At 37.8% G+C, this 19511-nt stretch overlaps 1 protein-coding gene across 14 annotated transcripts in view; it reads left to right on the plus strand.

Annotated features, from left to right (window-relative positions):
- The window catches only part of CADPS2 (calcium dependent secretion activator 2), a 567394-nt gene that overhangs the window by 503323 nt on the left and 44560 nt on the right, over positions 1–19511 (plus strand). For all 14 annotated transcript variants that reach the window (XM_050782592.1, XM_050782594.1, XM_050782597.1 and 11 more), the window contains one exon: positions 4212–4286. In XM_050782592.1, the coding sequence (XP_050638549.1) occupies positions 4212–4286 (75 nt within the window). The remainder of the gene's footprint in view (positions 1–4211; positions 4287–19511) is intronic.

Genomic DNA, 19511 nt, shown 5'->3' on the forward strand with positions numbered 1-19511 from the left:
TCGGTTATCTCCCTCCTTCCCTCTCCCCTCTAGCAGTCCACAGTGCCTGTTGTTCCCATGTTTATGTCCATGTGTTCTCAGTGTTTAGCTCCCACTTATAAGTGAGAACATGGAGTATCTGATTTTCTGTTCCTGTGTTAATTTGCTTAGGATTATGGCCTCCAGCTACATCCATGTGGCTGCAAAGGACATGATTTTGTACTTTTTAATGGCTGTGCAGTATTCCGTGGTGTATATGTACCATATTTTCTTTATCTGGTCTACCGTTGATGAACACATAGGTTGATTTCATGTCTTTGCTACTGTGAATAACATGGCAGCCGGGCGCAGTGGATCAAGCCTGTAATCCCAGCACTTTGGGAGGCCAAGGCGGGCGGATCACGAGGTCAGGAGATCGAGACCATCCTGGCTAACACGGTGAAACCCTGTCTCTACTAAAATACAAAAAACTAGCCGGGCGAGGTGGCGGGCGCCTGTAGTCCCAGCTGCTTGGGAGGCTGAGGCAGGAGAATGGCGGGAACCCGGGAGGCGGAGCTTGCGGTGAGCCGAGATTGCGCCACTGCACTCCAGCTTGGGCTGCAGAGTGAGACTCCATCTCAAAAAAAAAAAAAAAAAAAAAAAAAATGGCAATGAACACACAAATTCAAGTGGTTTTTGTTTTGTTTTTGTTTTCGTTTGTTTGGCGTAGTAATCTGTGTTCCTTTGGATATGTACCCAGTAATGGGATTGCTGGGTCAAATGGTAGCTCTGTTTTAAGTTCTTTGAGAAATCTTCAAACTGCTTTCCACAGTGGCTGAATTAATTTACATTCCCACCAACAGTGTATACGCATTACCTTTTCTCAGTATTTTTTATTTTTTTGTCTCCTTCTGTCACCCATGCTGAAGTGCAGTGGCATATTCATAGCTCACTGCAACCTCGAACTCGGGCTCAGGCGATCCTCCCACTTTGACTTCCAAAAGTGCTGGGATTACAGGCATGATCCACCATGCCCAGCCTCTGATAAAAACTTTTTAGGTTTTTATTGTTGGAAACAAAAATATACCAAATTCTTACAAAAATGTCTGTTACACTAAATGGGAAAAAAAAACTATCAATTTTATCTTGTAAATGTCTATGCAGATAAACTCTCTTTTTACCTGTGATCTCTTTTTGCATGTTCGTGTTTGTCTTTGAAAGTTATCTGAAAATTTCTAAAAAGCTGCTTTTGTGAAGTAGTTTAAGCACACCACTGATCTTAGATGTTTTAAACAACCACTGAACACTCCTGTACCCACCCCAGATGAACACATAATATCCATTGTTATTTTGGCAGTTTTTGACTTGCCTTATTTTAAATGTGTGCACACACAAATATTACTTTCACAGTTAATCATTAATTACATTTATTGACATATTTCAATTTCTGGTTTCATCCTGGTTCCTTAATTCTACAGCTTCCTTTCATGTTAATCTGTCATTTTCCTGAAATACATCATTTAATAAATCTTTTAGCAAGGATTTAAAAAAAAAAAAAAACAGAAAAAGAAAGTTATCTCGGTCCCCTGATGAATGACTTTTTCTAGCTGACTTTGTATTACCTGTGTATGGCATATGTGAGTTATAATCTGCAGAATATATATGTAAAATGGGAATTCTCAGGCCATCTTTTCTCTCACGCTCATGCGCCTCTACCACCTCCACCACCTGTGCAGCCAGAGCAGATTCTGAAAGTTTCCAGCAGTTGTAGTATTAGCGTAAGTCATATCTAATCAGATACATTTACAATAGCAGAATTCCATATTATAGAAATCTGAAAACCTCACACTATTTGGATTTACCCCTTGGGTATTAAATTTAAGATGTATACTTCTTTCTTTATTCCTTTCTTTTTAACATTGTATGTGTTTGTTTTTGTTCATTCATTCTCATTTTCTCTCCCTCCCTCCTCATCTCTTCCTTTTTTTTCTCTTTCTCTCTGCTTATGGCTAGATCAGGTATCAAAGCAAGCAACAATCTACAGGTGTGTATTATAGGAGAATTTAATGGTTCCTATTGTCCCTTGACTTTCACTACTTTTCAAGAAAATGGGTATCAATGACCTCTTTTGTGGCTCATCACTTGATTTTAAAAGATTTGCCAGAATCAATTCAACCCAAAAGTTTAACATGTAGAAGCTCTGTATTTTATATACGATAGCTTTCTGATGACATTTGATCACTTTGAGTTCAAAAAATGAAAGTTATGAAAACACAGAAAAACATTGGGGATAAGGCATATTTAGGAAACTGCTTGGAAGTCTGGGTGCCTCAATGCCTGTATGCTTTGGAGCACTTTCCATGTAAGAGGGAAGTGAGATACTTGAAACCCAACTCCTGTATCTCTTTCCTCTTCTACTCCAAAGAGTATCACATGGCATTTCATTTCCTCTTGCTGCATACACTGATCTGGAGTCAGAAGGGTGTGAAACAAGAGTGGCAGAGCGGGAGAGCCAGGCAGAGCTTATTTGCATAAGCTTCTCCATCACACAGTCAGCTGCACAGCTTTCAGCCAGGAGCTGGGGGGCCTTTTTTTGTAAGTGTGTCTGTAGAGGGATTACCCTACCCATCAGCCCATGCACTGGAATTGTTCAGCTGGTCTCAGATATGTTCATGTGTGGGCCTGCCTGGCTCAGAAAATTATTAATAATTTAGATTGGATCAGAACTTTAACTGCCAGCCAGCGTTTTCAGGCTCTGTTTCTTCTACCTGTTTTTCTGTCTTCTCTCCCCTTTTCCTTCTCTTCAAGATAGAAACCCACTCTCTATGTTTCAATTCCATTTATCCTCTGGGGAGCACAAATTTGGGAATTGATAACGGCTTTAAGTGAGACAGACGCGCTTTAGTGGGTGCAATATGTGCTCAGAAAATTCCACATTCACACTGATGTGGTTAATTTTAGATCACTCATCATTAGGCACTTATATTCACACCCACACACACTCAGACTCACACAGAAAAAGAAAATAATTCAGACACTCCAAAATTATCCTTCCTTTATTTATTATTTATGCAGGTTGATGATAACCACTTGTAGCTGTCGGAACCCTTGGGGAGAGGGGTGGAGTGTCGTTCCTGAGTATTCCAAAGCAGACCTAAGTTGATGTTTTGTTCTGTGTGGAAACTTTGAGACATGTTTTCAGCATCAAAAAAAAAAAAAAAAAAAAAATAGCTTTCAAAAACTTACATCTTAAGAAACCATTCAACCAGCAGTGAAGTTGGTCTAATGTTTATATTGACCTGAGTACTTTTACTCTATGCATTTTGTTAGCTGTTCCAAGAAGCCTTGAACCATCAAGATAGGGTTAGTCTTTACAAGTCACATTTTCTGTGAAGTGGCTATTGGGGACAATCAGCTGTCAGATAAATGCTTCTAAAGGAAGAATTACTGTTTAAATGGATGTACCTTCACAAGCCTTGGAAGCCAAAGCTTCTGCTAATTTAAGAATGGAGCCCTCTAGTATTCTCTAAAGAAAAAAAAAAAAAGTCTTTCAGGTTGATTTTAAATACATCTTTTTTTTGGTATTTATTTAAAGGCATCTTTTTCATGAGGAAGCGGTAATAAAACTATGGAGAGTGAGTGATGTTTCATTATACCTTTTATGGCCTATTAATTTGTTACCATCTATTCACCTTTGTTGATGAAATTCTAATTTTGCCCTTGCTCGAGCATATTGTAAGAATTGTATAAACTGCTGCTCCCTGTGCTGACAAAAAGGTCCTTTTAGAGTGAACAATTGGGAGCTCATTTTATTTCTAGAGCACATTTAAAATAACTTATGAATGAGAGTTGTCAGACATGAAATGCAGTATTAATTAAATCTTTTTCTAGTCTTTTTGCTTCTCCAGCTAAACCAACCCTTTAGAAAAATACATGGCCACCTTAATTATAGAGGAGAAGACAAAAAGTATCCTTCACATTCCTCTGCCTGAATAAGAATAAGAACTCGATTCATCTAAATAATAACCCCATTAGCTGCTTAACTCAACAGTGCACATGGGAAAATTTTCAAACCACAATGTGAAAAGTGTTGATTGGGTGGATCATTTTCAAGGTTTTGTTCTTTTAATGTTCAAAGTGATCATTTTAAATAAATCCGATAGGTCATAACTAGTAGATTTAGAGCATTTGTGACTGATGACAAAAATTTTGTGTCCATGTCAACTAATGAATTTTTATCTTTTAATATCTAGCAACAGTACCATTCAAAAATAGATGATCTGATCGACAACAGTGTAAAAGAAATCATTTCGCTATTAGTTTCAAAGGTAATGTATTATTTATTCAGCTTTTTAAATCAAAGTGAAAAATAATTTTCAATGGAGAATTTTTTAAATATTTTTGAACATCTAATTGAGAAAAAATGTAGTTTAAAAGATTAGGGCAGGAAAAAATTTGAATTTTCAGAAAAGTTAGGAGCAAAAAAGGTTAGGAACAACTTTTGATTGTTTTTTGTATATAATAAATTTTGGCTTTTCCTAAAATTGTTATCATTTTAACACTAACTCTTCTTCCAGTAAAACCTTATTATGTCACATTCATGTTCTCTTGCTATGTAACTCCATAGCAGCTTTGAGTAGCCATCAGTCCTTGAATTTAGCCCATCTTTAGTGGCGACGGCACTAAGGCTGTAGATCTGGTCTCAGAGACAGACAGAGAAAGCTGCAGGGTGACATCTGAGGTCCTCCACGCCCAGGAGTTTCCCAGGATTTCCCATTTGATGCTCAAAATACCTTTGATAAAAGCTATGATCTTTCACTGTATAAGAAGAGATGAAGCAGTGGACGCCTCATTTAGTGATTAGATGATTTAGATTCCCACTAAGGTGTAGCAGACGGTCATGGGTAGCATTTAAGATGGGGGGCTGATAAGGAAAGGAAGAGAGAACATGAGAGCACCGGGAGTTTAAGAGGATGAACAAAGAGAATGGTCATGTTCCTAGAGGTACTTTCCTGTGAGCAGATATATCCCATGCTCTCACAAGGCTTCATCAAAAAGCCCCAAATCAGGCTTCTTCATAAAACAACTGGAAGGATGACAAGAAACAAAGGTAAAACCACTCCTAATTTAATAAACAGACAAAGACATCCTGTTTAGAAAAGAAAAAAAAAACAGAGACGTCACATGAACATGAACAATGTTAATCCTCAATAATTTAAGGAATGCAAAGTGAGCTACAAAATATACTATTTTCTCTAGCAAATTAGCATACATGTTTTTAAAGTAACATTCAGTTTTAGGTGAGGCGAGACACTCACCTCTCCTATATAGGGCAGTATAAATTGTTACAGCTGTTCTGGAAAATAGTTTGGAAATACATCAAGTACATTAATACCTTTTCACCTTTTTCTATTTTGTCATACTAAGATGCACAAAATATATACTATTGGTATTTGCCATATTATGTCTTACCAAAATTTGGAAACAACCTTAATTTCTAATAAGGGAAAAGGTAAAGCAAATTATGGGACATCTGAAAAGGTAAAGCAAATTATGGGACATCTGTATTAAGAAATGATACTATCAAAGACTATTAATGGTAAATGAAGAGTTTCATAATATAGTATTAAGTGAAAACAGCTGAATATTTAAAAGTATAAAGTATGGTCTGAATTTGTATCTTATAGGAAAAAGACTGTTAGGATAAACATCAGAATGTTAACAGAGCTTTTCTCTGGGTAATGGGAATTTTTTATTGCGTCTTCAATTTTTTTTTTGTATTTTTCAAATTATCTAGTGTCATGTCTTAGAGTGGAAAACAACCACAAAGAAAAATGATGTTAGAATCACACCACCTCACCAGCTTATTTTTGTTCTCCTGATTTTTACCACTGCACCAAATACCTACACATACACATACCTCTCACACTCACCAACAAGTGGATAAATAGAGAAAAAAATAATAGGAAAACCATGGAGGGAAGGGGTGAACCACTGGAGAATCAAGCTCTCTGAGGAAGAGCAGTGAGATTTCCACCCTCTGAGGAGCCCAGCACAGCAGCTTGCATCACCACACAGTCAACCCACTACAGTGAAATGAAGTTAACTTTGCACCTTATTCTCTATGAGGCCTTCAGGGAAATTTTATCCAGATATAACCAACCCATGAACATAGTGCTCATACGGAAGTTGCCTTTTGTAAGAAGTTTGCATAATTGGCATCATTCAATTACAGGCTAGCTATAGATGGTATAGGGTTAATCAAGCAGTAAGGAAAAAGTCCAACAAGTTTTGCTTTGGGGGTGGGAAGGAAGAGTACAGAGAAGGCAGATGGGGCTGCATGTCATCTCTGCATCCATTTCTGGCAAAGTAAGACACTTAAATTTTTCTATATCAAATATATCTGGTTAATTTTAAAAATAGTGTATTTGAGCTAAGTAAGGAGAAGATATTCTAAAATAACCTGCACAGTCCACCAGTAGCTACTAGCCACATGTGGTTGTGGAGTACTTGAAATGTGGCTAGTGAAGCTGAGAAATTAAATTTTTAATTTAATTTTGATTAAAAGAGCCTCATATAATACTGGATATTATATTTAGAAATCAGCACTAGATTATAGTTTTCCTCTATGCCTAATTTATCCTGCTGTCAAATAGTACTTATCTTTAATTCTTTGGTTGAAAAGTATAAAATAAGTTTACTTGTTAGGTTGAACCAAACATCTCAAGCTTCTATAAGAGATGACAATAATTGATGTTTTCTAAAAAGATGATGCAAATTATCTCCATAATTATGATATTTTAAAACCATTTTATTAAGATATTAACAGACAAAAAATGTGTACATGCTTAATATATATAAGATGAGTTTGTAGATAAGTATACAGCCATATAAGTATATAATCATAAAACCATCACCTCTAACTGTACCATAAACTTACCCACCACCTCCCAAAGTTTCCTCCACCCCTCTTAAATAATTATTTCTGTGTGTGATAACAGTCACATAAGATCAATTCTCTTAGCAAATAGTATTGTTTTCTGTAGCACTGTGCTGTAGAGTAGCTCTCTAGGACTTATTCATCATGCATAACTGAGACTGCTTTTGACAAATATCTCCCCATTTCACCCTCCCCTCAGCTCCTGAGAAACCAACATTCTACCCTCTGCTTCTATTATTTTGACTACTTTTAATTCCTCATATAATTGGTACTATGTAATATTTAATCTTCTGTGTCTGACTTATTTCACAGAGCATAATATATTCCAGGTTCATATGTTTGTCTCAAATGGCAGGATTTCCTTCTTCTTTTGAGGCTGAATAATATTTCATTATGTGTGCATAACTCATTTTCATTATCCATTCACCTGTCTTGTGGATATTAAAGTTGCTTCCAAGTCTTGCCTATTGAGAAGAATGCTGCAAAGAAATGAGAGTGCAGATATCTCTTCGATATACTAATTTCAATTCCTTTGGCTATATACCCATTAGTGGAGTTGCTAAATCATATGGTAGTTCTATTTTTCATGTTTTGAGGATTCTACACACTATTTCCCATAGTGGCTACACCAGTTCACATATCCACCAACAATGGGCATTTTCTCCACATTCTCACCAATACCTGTTATCTTTCGGATTGTTGATAAAAGCCATCCAAACAGATATGAGCTAATATCTCACTGTCATTTTGATTTGCATTTCTCCAAAGATTAGTGATATTAAGCTCCTTTTTGTATACCTGTTGGCCATTTATACATGTTCATTAGAGACATAGTGCTTTGCTCATTTTATTTAATTTTTAATTTTTAATTTTTTTTTTTTTGCTATTGTTAGATGTCAACTCCTTATCAGACAAATAGTTTGTAAACATTTTCTCCCATTTTGTAGGTTGCCTTTTCATTATGTTGATTGTTTCCCTTGCTGTGCAGAAGCTGTTTTATTTGATATAATCTCATTTTTTAAAAAATTGTGTTGCCTGTGTTTTTCGTATCATAGCCAAGAAATCATTGCTATGGCCAATGTCAAGAAACATTTTCCCTATGTTTTATTCTAGAAGTGTTATGGTTTGGGGTCTTAAGTTATTTAATCCATTTTTACTTGATGGTGTTTTGTTGATGGTTTTGTTGATCCATTTGTTTATGGTGTGAGATAAGGGTCAAATTTTATTCTTTTATATGTGTACATCCACTTTCCCCAGCACTATTTATTGAAGAAACCATCCTTTTCTCTTGACACTCTGGTCAAAGACCAGTTGACCATATGTGTGGGGGTTTATTTCCGAGTTCTCTGTTTTGTTCTATTGGCCTATACATCTGTTTTTATGCCAGTAACATTGTTTTGCATCACCACATAGTCAAAAATCAAGTGTTTTGATTATTTTAGCTTTGCAATGGATTTTGAAATTAGGAAGTGTCGTGCCTCCAGTGTATTCTTTTGCTCAGAATTGTTTTGGTTATTTGAAGTTTTTTTGTGGTTCCAGATTAATTTTAGGATTGCTTTTTCTACTACTTTAAAAAAACCATTAGGATTTTGATAGAGATTGCATTAATGTGTAGATCACTTTAAGTAGTATGGACATTTTGACTATAATAATTATTCTAATTCAAGAACATGGGATTTTTTTTTTGTTTATTTGTTATTTGCTTTAATTTCTTCAGTGTTTTATACTTTTCAGTGTACAAGTTTTTTGCCTTCTTGGTTAAGTATATTTCTAAGTACTGCGTTATTTTTGATGCTATTGTAGATGAGATTGTTTTCTTAACCTCCTTTCCAAATAGTTCATTGTTAGTATGCAGATATACAAATGACTTTTTTTTTATTATACTTTAAGTTCTGGGATACATGTGCAGAATGTGCAGTTTTGTTACATAGGTATACACCTGCCATGGTGGTTTGTTGCACCCATCAACCCGTCATCTACATTAGGTATTTCTCCTAATGTTATCCCTCCCCTATTCCTCAGCCCCCGACAGGCCCCGGTGCATGATGTTCCCCTCCTGTGTCTATGTGTTCTCATTGTTCAACTCCCATTTACGAATGAGAACATGCGGTGTTTGGTTTTCTGATCTTGTGATAGTTTGTTGATTTTTTTCCTGCAACTTTTCTGAATTTATTTATTCTAACAGTTCTTTTTTGTAGAGTCGTTAGGGTTTTCTACATATTAAGATCATGTAATCTGCAAACAGAGATAATTTTACATGTTCTTTCCTGGTTTGCATGTCTTATGTTTCTTTTCTTTTTCTTTTTTACTTATTTATCCTATTTTATATTTTTGTCTACTTACTTTGGCTAGGACTTCTAGTACTATGTTGAATAGAAGTGGCAAGAGTGGGCATCCTTGCCTTGTGCTGTATCTTAGAAAAAAACACTTAGTTTTTCACCATTGAATATGATGTCAACTGTGAGCTTTTCATATGTAGCCTTTATTGTGTTGAGATAATTTCATTCTATTCCTAATATTTTGAGTATTTTTATCATGAAATATTACTTAGTTTTGTCAAGTGTTTTTCTGCATCTATGGAGATGATCTTGTGGTTTTTATCCTCCATTCTATTAATGTGGTGTATCATAACAATTGAATTGCTTATATTCAAACATCACTGGATCCCAGGGATCAATCTCACTTGGTGATGCTGTATGATTTTTTAATGTGCTGTTGAATTCAGTTTGCTAGCATTTTGTTGAAGATTTTGGTATCCATGTTTATCTGGGCTTGTAGTTTTCTTTTCTGGCAGTATCTTTTGTCTGGCTTTGGTATCAGGGTGACGCTTGCCTCATAGAATAAGTTTGGAAGTGTTCCCTCTTCTTTTTTTTTTTTTTTTTTTTTTTGGAGAGTTTAAAGAGAATTGGCATTAATTCTTCTTTAAATGTTTGGTGGAATTCACTTCTTCAAATATTTGGTAGAATTCACTTTTGAAGCCATTTCTTTGTCGAGAGGTTTTTGAATACACATTCAGTCTCATTTGTTATCGGTCAGCTTTGTTTTATTCTTTCGATGGTGTCATGTTTCCCTGATTCTTCATGATCCCTGTAGCCTTACACTGGTATCTGCGCCTTTAGAGAAACAGTGACCACTTCCCCTATTTACAGATGGACTTCAGCAGGAAAAGCCCTTCATCACTCACCCCAGCTAGAAATTTTGTGTGGGCCAGCTGTTAGGGCCTGTGCGCAGGCGTGATGCCAGGGTCCACAGGCAGGGTAGACTGTGGTTTTATTTCATTAAGAAAAACTAAAACATAAGGCAGTGATTCTTAAATGTTAGCACACATACACAAAAAAATTACCTGAGAGCTGTTAAAATGTAGATTTCCATACCCCAGTCTCCAATGATGCTGAGTCTTACGTTTGGGAAGAGGGGAAGGAACGCGCATGTTTAACCAGCCACCATGGTTATTTTACAATAGGGAACCACGAGTTAGACTTTGAGAAACACTGCTCTGGTAAATCTTCATCCAGACTGGCATGTAAACCTTTAAACTTCAGGATATTTTAAAAAAATAACCTATAAGATAGTTTATTCACACTTGTTTTTACCAAGGAAGAAATGACTTTTTAAAAAGAGTTTTAAAGTACCTACTATGAAACAGTCACTGTAACTATACATATGTGACTTTATTTAAGCCTTACAAAACCTATGAAATGAACATAAAATAGAGTACTTTGCATAAAATTATATACTGTGACTCTGCCCCTAATGAAATGGGCAATCTTATCCTCAGTCACTGATAGGAACATAATTCTCAAAGTACTTTATTAAACTGATGCACGTCAAACACCTAATTAATTAGTGAGAATCAGGATTCAAACCTCTGAGCTTCAGATCCTTAATCCAATGCACTTAACTGATTCTACATCTCTGGGAAATCTGTAAAGAGCAACCAGCCCTTAAAAATTAAAACATGTGGTTTCTACATTAACTGTTACTACACTGTCAAATTCTAAGAATCATGTCATGGACATTTTTATATCATAATAATTAACATAAAGTAGATGAAAATAACACTGAATTTCTCATATCCCAAATATTTCTTCCCATATTTTAATTGTTCTGTGCTTATTGATAAAAGCATTTGCTACATCTGGATAAATAATAAACTGCACTTTCTTCTTTTTACCTCTCCTCTTCAAGGCCACCTTTATATCCTCTTCTTACCTCGCATGTTTTCACAAGTAACCTGAGAACGAGCCCAGGTTCTCAATCACATACAGTACTCAACAGTATGTGCCCCTCCCTACTATATACACATTTTATGTGCCTAGAAAAGGTCTTGGCCTTCCCTCTCTGCGCCCTTCTCTCTTCACTGGCAACTAAGTGCTGTTTCTTCTTGGGCCACTATCGTTGGTCCTCTATTGAATTTTTTTCTACAAATTTCTGTGACTTTTACACTTCCAGCTTTAACTCTGTGCTTGTGATTCCCAACTCTGTATGTGAAAGGCAGTGCAGAATCGCCATTAAAAGCCCAACTTCAGACCTGGGTTCAAATTTCAACTCCTCCACTAACTGTCTAATCTTAGTCAAGTTACTTAAACAAGCTTTTTATGGCTCAGTTTCCTCTTCTATAAAGTAGGAGTAATATGATAGTAGCATTTATGAGTGTTAGTGAATAGTAAGTAAGTTAATACAGATAGAGTCTTAGAACAGTGGCCAACACATTGTAAGTATTAGTTGATATTGTTATTATTGTTCCTCTCATTTTTTTATCACCTAAAACCCTGTATTTCCAGTTGCTTTCTGTACATCTCTACAAGGTTAATGTCTAAAAATACCACATCACCTCCACCCCACCCCAGGTGCCTCTCGTTTTGCATTTGCTGTCTCCATTGGCGGTACCAATCACCTCATTGCAAAATCTCGTCATCCTAGGGTCCCTGTCTTTATAGAATCTGCTCAAGCACGTCATGCAAGAGGATATCAGGGCCTTGAGTCAATCTCCTAAACACTCCCTTTTCTGCCTCATTCCATTCTCACTGGCACTACTATAGTCTTCCAGGCCCTCATCATTTCCCCACTTAAATTCTTGCCTCACTGATCTCCACCATGGTTCCCCACTTCAACCTTGATATGGTTTGGCTGTGTTCCCACCCAAAATCTCACCTTGAATTATAATCCCTATGTGTCAAGGGTGGGAGCAGGTGGAGGTAATTGAATCATGGAGGTGGTTTCCCCCATGCTTTTCTCATGATAGTGAGTGAGTCTCACAAGATCTTATGGTTTTATAAGTGTCTGGCATCTCCCCTGCTTGCACTCACTCCATACTGCTGCCCTGTGAAGAAGATGCCTGCTTTTCCTTTGTCTTCCACCATGATTGTAAGTTTCCTGAGGCCTCCCCAGCAATGCAGAACTATGAGTCAATTAAACCTCTTGCCTTTGTAAATTACCGAGTCTCAGGTGTTTCTTCATAGCAGTGTGTGAACAGACTAATATAGCCCTGAAGCCAGAGTATCTTTCCAAAATACAGATTTGACCATTTCTTGCCAATGCTTTATATGTTGTAGGCATTCCTTATTCCCTGTGCCATCATTTCCTAAATTGTGTCTCAGCGCACCTTGTACTTGAATTTTGTTGATGTCCCATGAGATGAGGTTGCTAACCCATTTGGGGTACATTGTATTCCTTGTAGTTCAGGGTGATGCACTGTTTTGAGAGTGCAGTGTTCCTACACTTAACCTGTCCTGGGGCCCTTTATCCCAGAATTCCTAATAATATCTTGCAGGAATTAATATTCCTTAGAATATTGTTTGTGAAAGGTTGACCCACAAGAAAAACTTTTTAGCATCACCTACAAGTCCCTTCACAGTATAATTGCTCTTGTCCCTATAACACTCTCCCCCACATCTTAAACTCTAGTTGTTCCAAAGTTCTACTGTTTTCACAGTTTTTCAGACCCCTGTGCCTTTTCAAATTCTGCCGCCTATTTGAAGAGCCCTTTTTTGCTTTATTCTTGTAATTCAACTAGAAAAGTCTTGGTTTGCTGTCCTTTCTAGAAGACATCTTACCTTCCTAAGCAAATTTAGCCCTCTCCTCATCCAGTGCCCTCTGTGTCCACTTTCTGTGCCATTTCTTCATGGTTATGTGTGTGTCTCTGGGTCCTCTTTAATGTATTATTCTTTGTACACTGCTTGTCATATAATCCAATGAGTGTTTCCTGAATAAGTGGCATTAAGAAAAGGTGAAAGTAAATCTGGAAAATGCTAAAGAAATGTGCTCTGACATCAATACTCTAGTTCTTGTCTCTAACCTAAAAAATAAAATAAAGTCCTTTGCATAAAACTATATACTGTGACTCTGCCCCTAATGAAAAAGGGCAACATTCATTTTTTAAAAAGGATTAAATTCGCAGCCATGAGGCAATGTAGAGTTTCAAGATGCAGCTCTGTGCCAGAAAGTATGCTCAATGCCAGGGATACAGTGCTCAGCAAAACAACAAGGTCCCTGCCCTCAGGGAGTTTGCTAACCCTTGGAGAAGACACACTAACAAACATAAAATGCAACCCATACAAATGTGTCATGTAGGATTATCTGTGACAGTGACTCATTTAGTCAGGGAAAACAGGAAAGATTTTCCCAAGCAAGTGAGCTTGAGCACAATTCCTAAGAATGAAATAGTTAACCAGGAGGAGATGAAAGGACCATTTAAGTAGGAGAAACTGCAGAAACCAGGACCTCAAGCAAGACAAGGCTACAGAAGTGAGCAGAAGCTTGTAGGAAGTACTAAGGAGCTTAAAGTCTTTATCCCAAGAGCAATGGGAAGTCACTGAAAGGTTGGAGAGTGTGGGTAGGGAATTAATCAGATTTGCATTATAAGAAGATTCATCTGACTGCCTGTAGCAAACAGATTGGAGAGGGGGTAGTCTAGAAGCTGTTACTTGGTCTCTGGTGAACTAATCCAAAGACATTTAAGATGTACAATGAAAAGGGAAATAGTAAGGAGTACTCTTAGGTTTATGGCCTCAATGTTAGTATCGTTCCCGGATGTGGGCTGTCCTGGAAGAGAAACAGATTTGGAGAGAAAGACCATGATGTCAGCATTGGACATGTCGAGATTGAGCTGCCTTTGAGACACCTGAGGGAGGAGACGTCAAGGAAGACATTAACTATTTGGGTGTGGAGCTCAGAGGAGGGATATGGGGTCAAAATATTGATGTGATTATAAGCTTTCAACAATTGAAAACAGTACTATATCAGCAGTCACTGTTCTCAGGCCAAGGTGCTGTAACTGGAACACCTATGGAAAAGAGGGGAAGTAACCTTAAAAGAAAAGGAAAAAGCCAGAAAAAGACTTCAATAACTTTTACCATGGGAAAAAAATAGGAGTATTAAATCTTACCAAGGAAAGAGCGTAAGAAATGTCATATTTATTGCTACTTTATATTAAAATCAAACCAACCGAAGTGTGGCATCATCAGAAAAGCTGGATTCTAGCTCCATTTTCTAATGTTACCAGCTGAGTCTCCTCACATGACTCATTTGCCTCATCAGAAAAAGTGGGGTTATTGGATTTTTAAAAAACTGACAGCCTTTTCTCAATCTAGAACAAAAGTCCTACGCACATATCTGCATAGAGCCTGCTGGTGGCCTGCATCTGGTGTCTCCAGGCTCTAGAAACTCATAGCACACAGAATGCTGGACTTGAAAGAGTCCTGAGGTCATCTACTAGGGACTTTTCAAACATTTTTATAGTTTGTAAGAGAGACTTTTATATGCTTTAAAAATGTTTATAAAATATATTAATGTCTCAAATATATATTAGCACTGCAAAAGATAACACCAATCAAATAAAGCGTTGATGTCAGTCTGATTAAGAAGGGAAAGGAGGCCTGGGGCCCTACCTGGATGGCCTCATCTTTCAAGGCAGGACTAGTCATCAGTCCAGCCTCCCTGTTCACAGATGACGAAACAGAGGCCCAAGATCACTCAATAGATGTCAGCAGAGCCAGGATTTGGCCCTGAGGTCCCTACGCCTATAATCTCTCCACAACACCATGCAGAACTTAGCCAGACCAAGGAGGGAAAGAGTGGCTTCACCTTCGTCTTCTTGTGTCCCTTTTATATCTTGGTTGTACCAGCCAGCCTGTGGGTCCCTCCATGCAAACATTCTGTGAGACCAGCTTGTAGAGTCCAGCTAGAGTAACCGGGTGGGGCAACTCTGAGTCAGGTAGATGAAAATGTGATACATTATATATAGCAATGAAAATGCCAAGGCTGGGTGCAGTGGCTCACGCCTGTAATCCCAGCACTTTGGGAGGCCGAAGTGTGCAGATCACTTGAGGTCAGGAGTTTGAGACCAGCCTGCAACATGGGAAAACCCTATGAGATAACTCAGTTATTCAGGTGGGCCCAATGTAATCACAAGGTCTTTAAAAGGGGAAGGAGGTGGCAAAAGAAAAGAATCAGAGAAAAAGATGAGATGGCAAAAGTGGGATTAGAGAGATGCTATGTTGCCAGCTTTGAAGATGGAGGACAGACACTATGAACCATGAAATGCAGGCAAGAAGCTAGAAAATTCCAGAAAACAAATTCTCCCCTAAAGCCTTCAAAAAGGAATTCAACCCTGTTGACACTTTAATTTTAGCCCAGTGAAGCGTTTATTGGACTTCTGAACTACAGAACTATACCATAATAAATATTTGTTGTTTTAAGCCAAAAAAAAAAAAAATGCTGGGCATGGTGGCATGTACCAATATTCCTAGCTACTCGGGAAGCTGAGGCATGCGAATCACTTGAACCCAGGAGGCAGAAGTTGCAGTGAACTGAGATCACGCCGTTGCACTCCAGCCTGGGTGACAAAGTGAGACTGTCTCAAAAAAAAAAAAAAAAGAAAAAGAAAAAAGCCAAAGAAAAACTAGGGGAAGGCTTAGAATAAGAATATGATTAACAGAGCCAAGAGTGAAAAAATGACAACTCTCAGAAAGCACTCCTGAACAGGGCCCTCAGTCAATTCTGGGTATGAATTAAAAGATAATTTCTATAATGTCCAACTTCCTAGATTCTCAATTATTGTAAAAAAAAAAAAAAAAAAAAAAAAAGGATTTAGGAAAGAATATATACTTTTCCCCCAACTATATTGATACAGATATACAGGTGTATATACATTCTCTCTGTCTGTCTCTGTCTTTCTCTGTCTCTCTCTCTCTCTCTGTTTCTGGTAACTTAGAATATTTTCCCCTGGATTTCTCTTAAGAATAGGATAGATAGAAGATAAATCTGATCTGACTGCCTACATTATGTAATTAAAATTTCTTGTTAATTTAGCCTGCTGAAATTAATTTCATTAAAATTACTCAATTTACTTGTTTGGATCAAGGCCATATATTCAGAAGGCACCTGTTCAAATCCAAGTATGTGCCCAAAAGGAATAGCATACAATTTTAGGAGCCTTTAGCAGAGAGAGACGCAAAGTAAAATAATTCACTTTATTTGTGGGGTAACAGTGAAAAGGAACAGTGAGAGAAAACAGTGTGGTGAATTCACCAACATCTGGTCTAGGTGTGTTATTTTAGAAGTTGTCCTAGATACTTTCAGAACAAGGTATGTTATGAATAAATGCATGCTGTCAAACACTCTCCCTCCTTCCTAAGACCTTTTAGGAGTCAGTTGGAACAAAGCTTCAAATAAGGAGTTTCACAGCTGGATTCACAGAAAGAGGATGGGAAAGAGATAATTGTATCATGTTATTTATATATATATATAAAATATATATTTATGTATATATAATATATATTTATGTATATATATATTATATATATTATATTATATAGGGTTTCACTATGTTGGCCAGGCTGGTCTCGAACGCCTGACCTCGTGATTCACCCGCTTTGGCCTCCCAAAGTGCTGGGATTACAGGTGTGAGTCACCGTGCCTGGCCTCATATTATTATATTATATATTAACATTCTGATTTAGGGAAAACAACCTATTTTCTCCTAGTTCATGATATTCTGGTTCTATGTTCACATTTTTTTTAGAATATGTTATTGAAACATGTTTTTTTAATTTTGAAAAGTTTTTTAAATAGATTCAGGGGGTACATGTACATATTTTTAACAATACTAGTTAGTCCTGATCTTAACACACAAAAACAAAACAGCTAATAGATACCCCTTGTCCCATCCTTCCCCACACAAAACACTTAGTTTTTCATTATCAGTCATACTAGGGATGGTTGTGTTTTCTGTGGAAGATTTTATAACATACAGTGTAAATGATGCAGATATTCCTTGCTTATTTCATGAAGTGTCACAGCTAAAAATGCAAGAACTCTGTGTGTTGAACCCTAGCTGGAATCCTCCCTGTCACTTAGAATTTATGGTTCTACCTTCCATATGAATCTTATATGCTGTCAAAATCAACAAGAAATGTAAATGCACATGCCTTGAAGCACACTTCATGTTTCCTCTACCAGTCGCTTCCAAGGGCTTCATGAGACAAAGTTAGTAATTATGCAGACAGATTTAGGTGTTAAATATTTTTCAAACAAACCCAGTTAATGGCATCAGTAATAAAGAGCAGGGAAACAAAGAGATTATAGTGTTTAATTCCAACCCGACATCCTCAGGAGAACAGAGAGCACAAGGCAAACTCATAAGTGTTTATATACTCCCTGAGCTGTACAGAGAAAGTTCACAGGAAGCAGTTAAAGATGCAGCAACTAAAACCAGCATTTAACTGGGTTTCTTTGGAATCTTGCTGTTTTATGCAATTAAAAACCAGGTGGAAGGTATATCATTACTAGTCAATCTTGAGGTTTATAATAGAGTTTGATTTTTAAGGTAGCTCTTCTACTAGGTGTGCCTCAACAAAAATCTCACAAAGAAAACCTTCCTATAGGAACTGTACAGCTCAGCTGGTTAATCCCAGAGGTGCTGTCGCTGCTCACTGCCATGTAAGCACTTAGATTCCCTGCTGTACTGAGCCTCCCCAGGGGCCTTTAGGGATTGGGAGGAACCCAAGGAAAGACTCTCCACTACTTTTGAAATGGAGACAAAGAATTCTGAGGCATGAGTGCAACAGACCACAGGTTGACACCTAGGACTAACTTGTGTATCAGCCAATGCTGTGCCATGCTCTGAAGAAGACGAGCCAGATAGGCTGCCAGATGCCACAATGGAGAAACTTCTGCCCTAAATTCATTTGCCAGCAACCTTGCCAGAGAGTCTTTTTAGCCACTCCATCTCTGCTATCCTTCAACTCAGCTCCTGTGCCACCTTGTAAATGAAGCTGACCCCATATACTGTAGTCAAAGACATTCTTCCCTCTTCTGGTTCCAGCTATACTGCTTACCGTCTACACTGCCCATAACACTTCTGCCTTGTGTCATGTGCAGTTATGTTCATGTCTGTCTCTCCCACTAGTTTGTATTTCCCGAAGGAAAAGGTCTAAGACTGTTGTGTTTTTGTATTTCTTATCCGAGGTACTCATTAATAATCATAACAAAATGACACTTACTCTGCCTTTTTTTTTTTTTTTTTTTTGAGATGGAATCTCACTCTGTTGCCCAGCCTGGAGTGCAGTGGCATGATCTCGCTCACTGCAAGCTCTGCCTCCCAGGTTCACGCCATTCTCCTGCATCAGCCTCCCAAGTATCTGGGATTACAGGCTCCCGCCACCACACCTGGCTAATTTTTTTGTACTTTTGGTAGAGACGGGGTTTCACTGTGTTAGCCAGAATGGTCTCAATCTTCTACCTCATGATCCACCCACCTCAGCCTCCCAAAAATGCTGGGATTACAGGCGTGAGCCACCGCGCCTAGCCAAGCTCTTTTTTTGTTTTTTTGTTTTTTTGTTTTTAACTTGAGACAGGGTCTTCCTTTGCCATCCAGGCTGGAGTGCAGTGGTACAGTCATTGTTCAGTGCACCCTGAAACTCCTGGGCACAAGCAATCCTCCCACCTCAGCTTCCTGAGAAGCTACAGGCACATGCCACCATGCCCAGCCAATTTTTTTTTTTTTTTAGTAGAGACAGGATCTTGCTATGTTGTCCGGGCTGGTCTTGAACACTGAGACTCAAGCAATCCTCCTGCCTTGGCCTCCCAAAGTGCTGGGATTACAAGTGTGAACCACCACACCTGAACTCTTGCATACTTATATGCAGGGCATGTTGCATTCAGCGTATCATTTAATTCTTATAATTCTGTAGCATGATGGGTAAAGAGCATGGGCTTTGGAGCAAGACCACCTGTGTTTAAAGCCTTCCTCTTTCTGCCATCTGCCAAATATCCTTGAAACAGGCAGAATCCCAATGGTTTTCCAACTTATAGCCTCAGCTTTATTCTACCCCCATAGAAGCCCCATAGATTTAATTAAATTAGACCCATTAGCTTAAGTAGCAAACTCATTCCTCTTTATCAGTAAGTAATCCTAAGGCAGCCCCCATTAACTTGTGACTTAATGTATTCAGGTTTTTAGACACAGATAGTGATTTTGCTAATCATGTGTATAATATTAATTCTTTACTTTTTTTAGTGTTTGGTTATTTTCACAGTTCTTTCAGGTAAATTACCTCCACTGATCTTCAGACCATTCTTGTAAGGTGGGCGGGATAGCTGTCCTTTTCCC

The sequence above is a fragment of the Macaca thibetana genome, chromosome 3 (genome assembly GCF_024542745.1).
Source record: "Macaca thibetana thibetana isolate TM-01 chromosome 3, ASM2454274v1, whole genome shotgun sequence".
NCBI lineage: Eukaryota > Metazoa > Chordata > Mammalia > Primates > Cercopithecidae > Macaca > Macaca thibetana.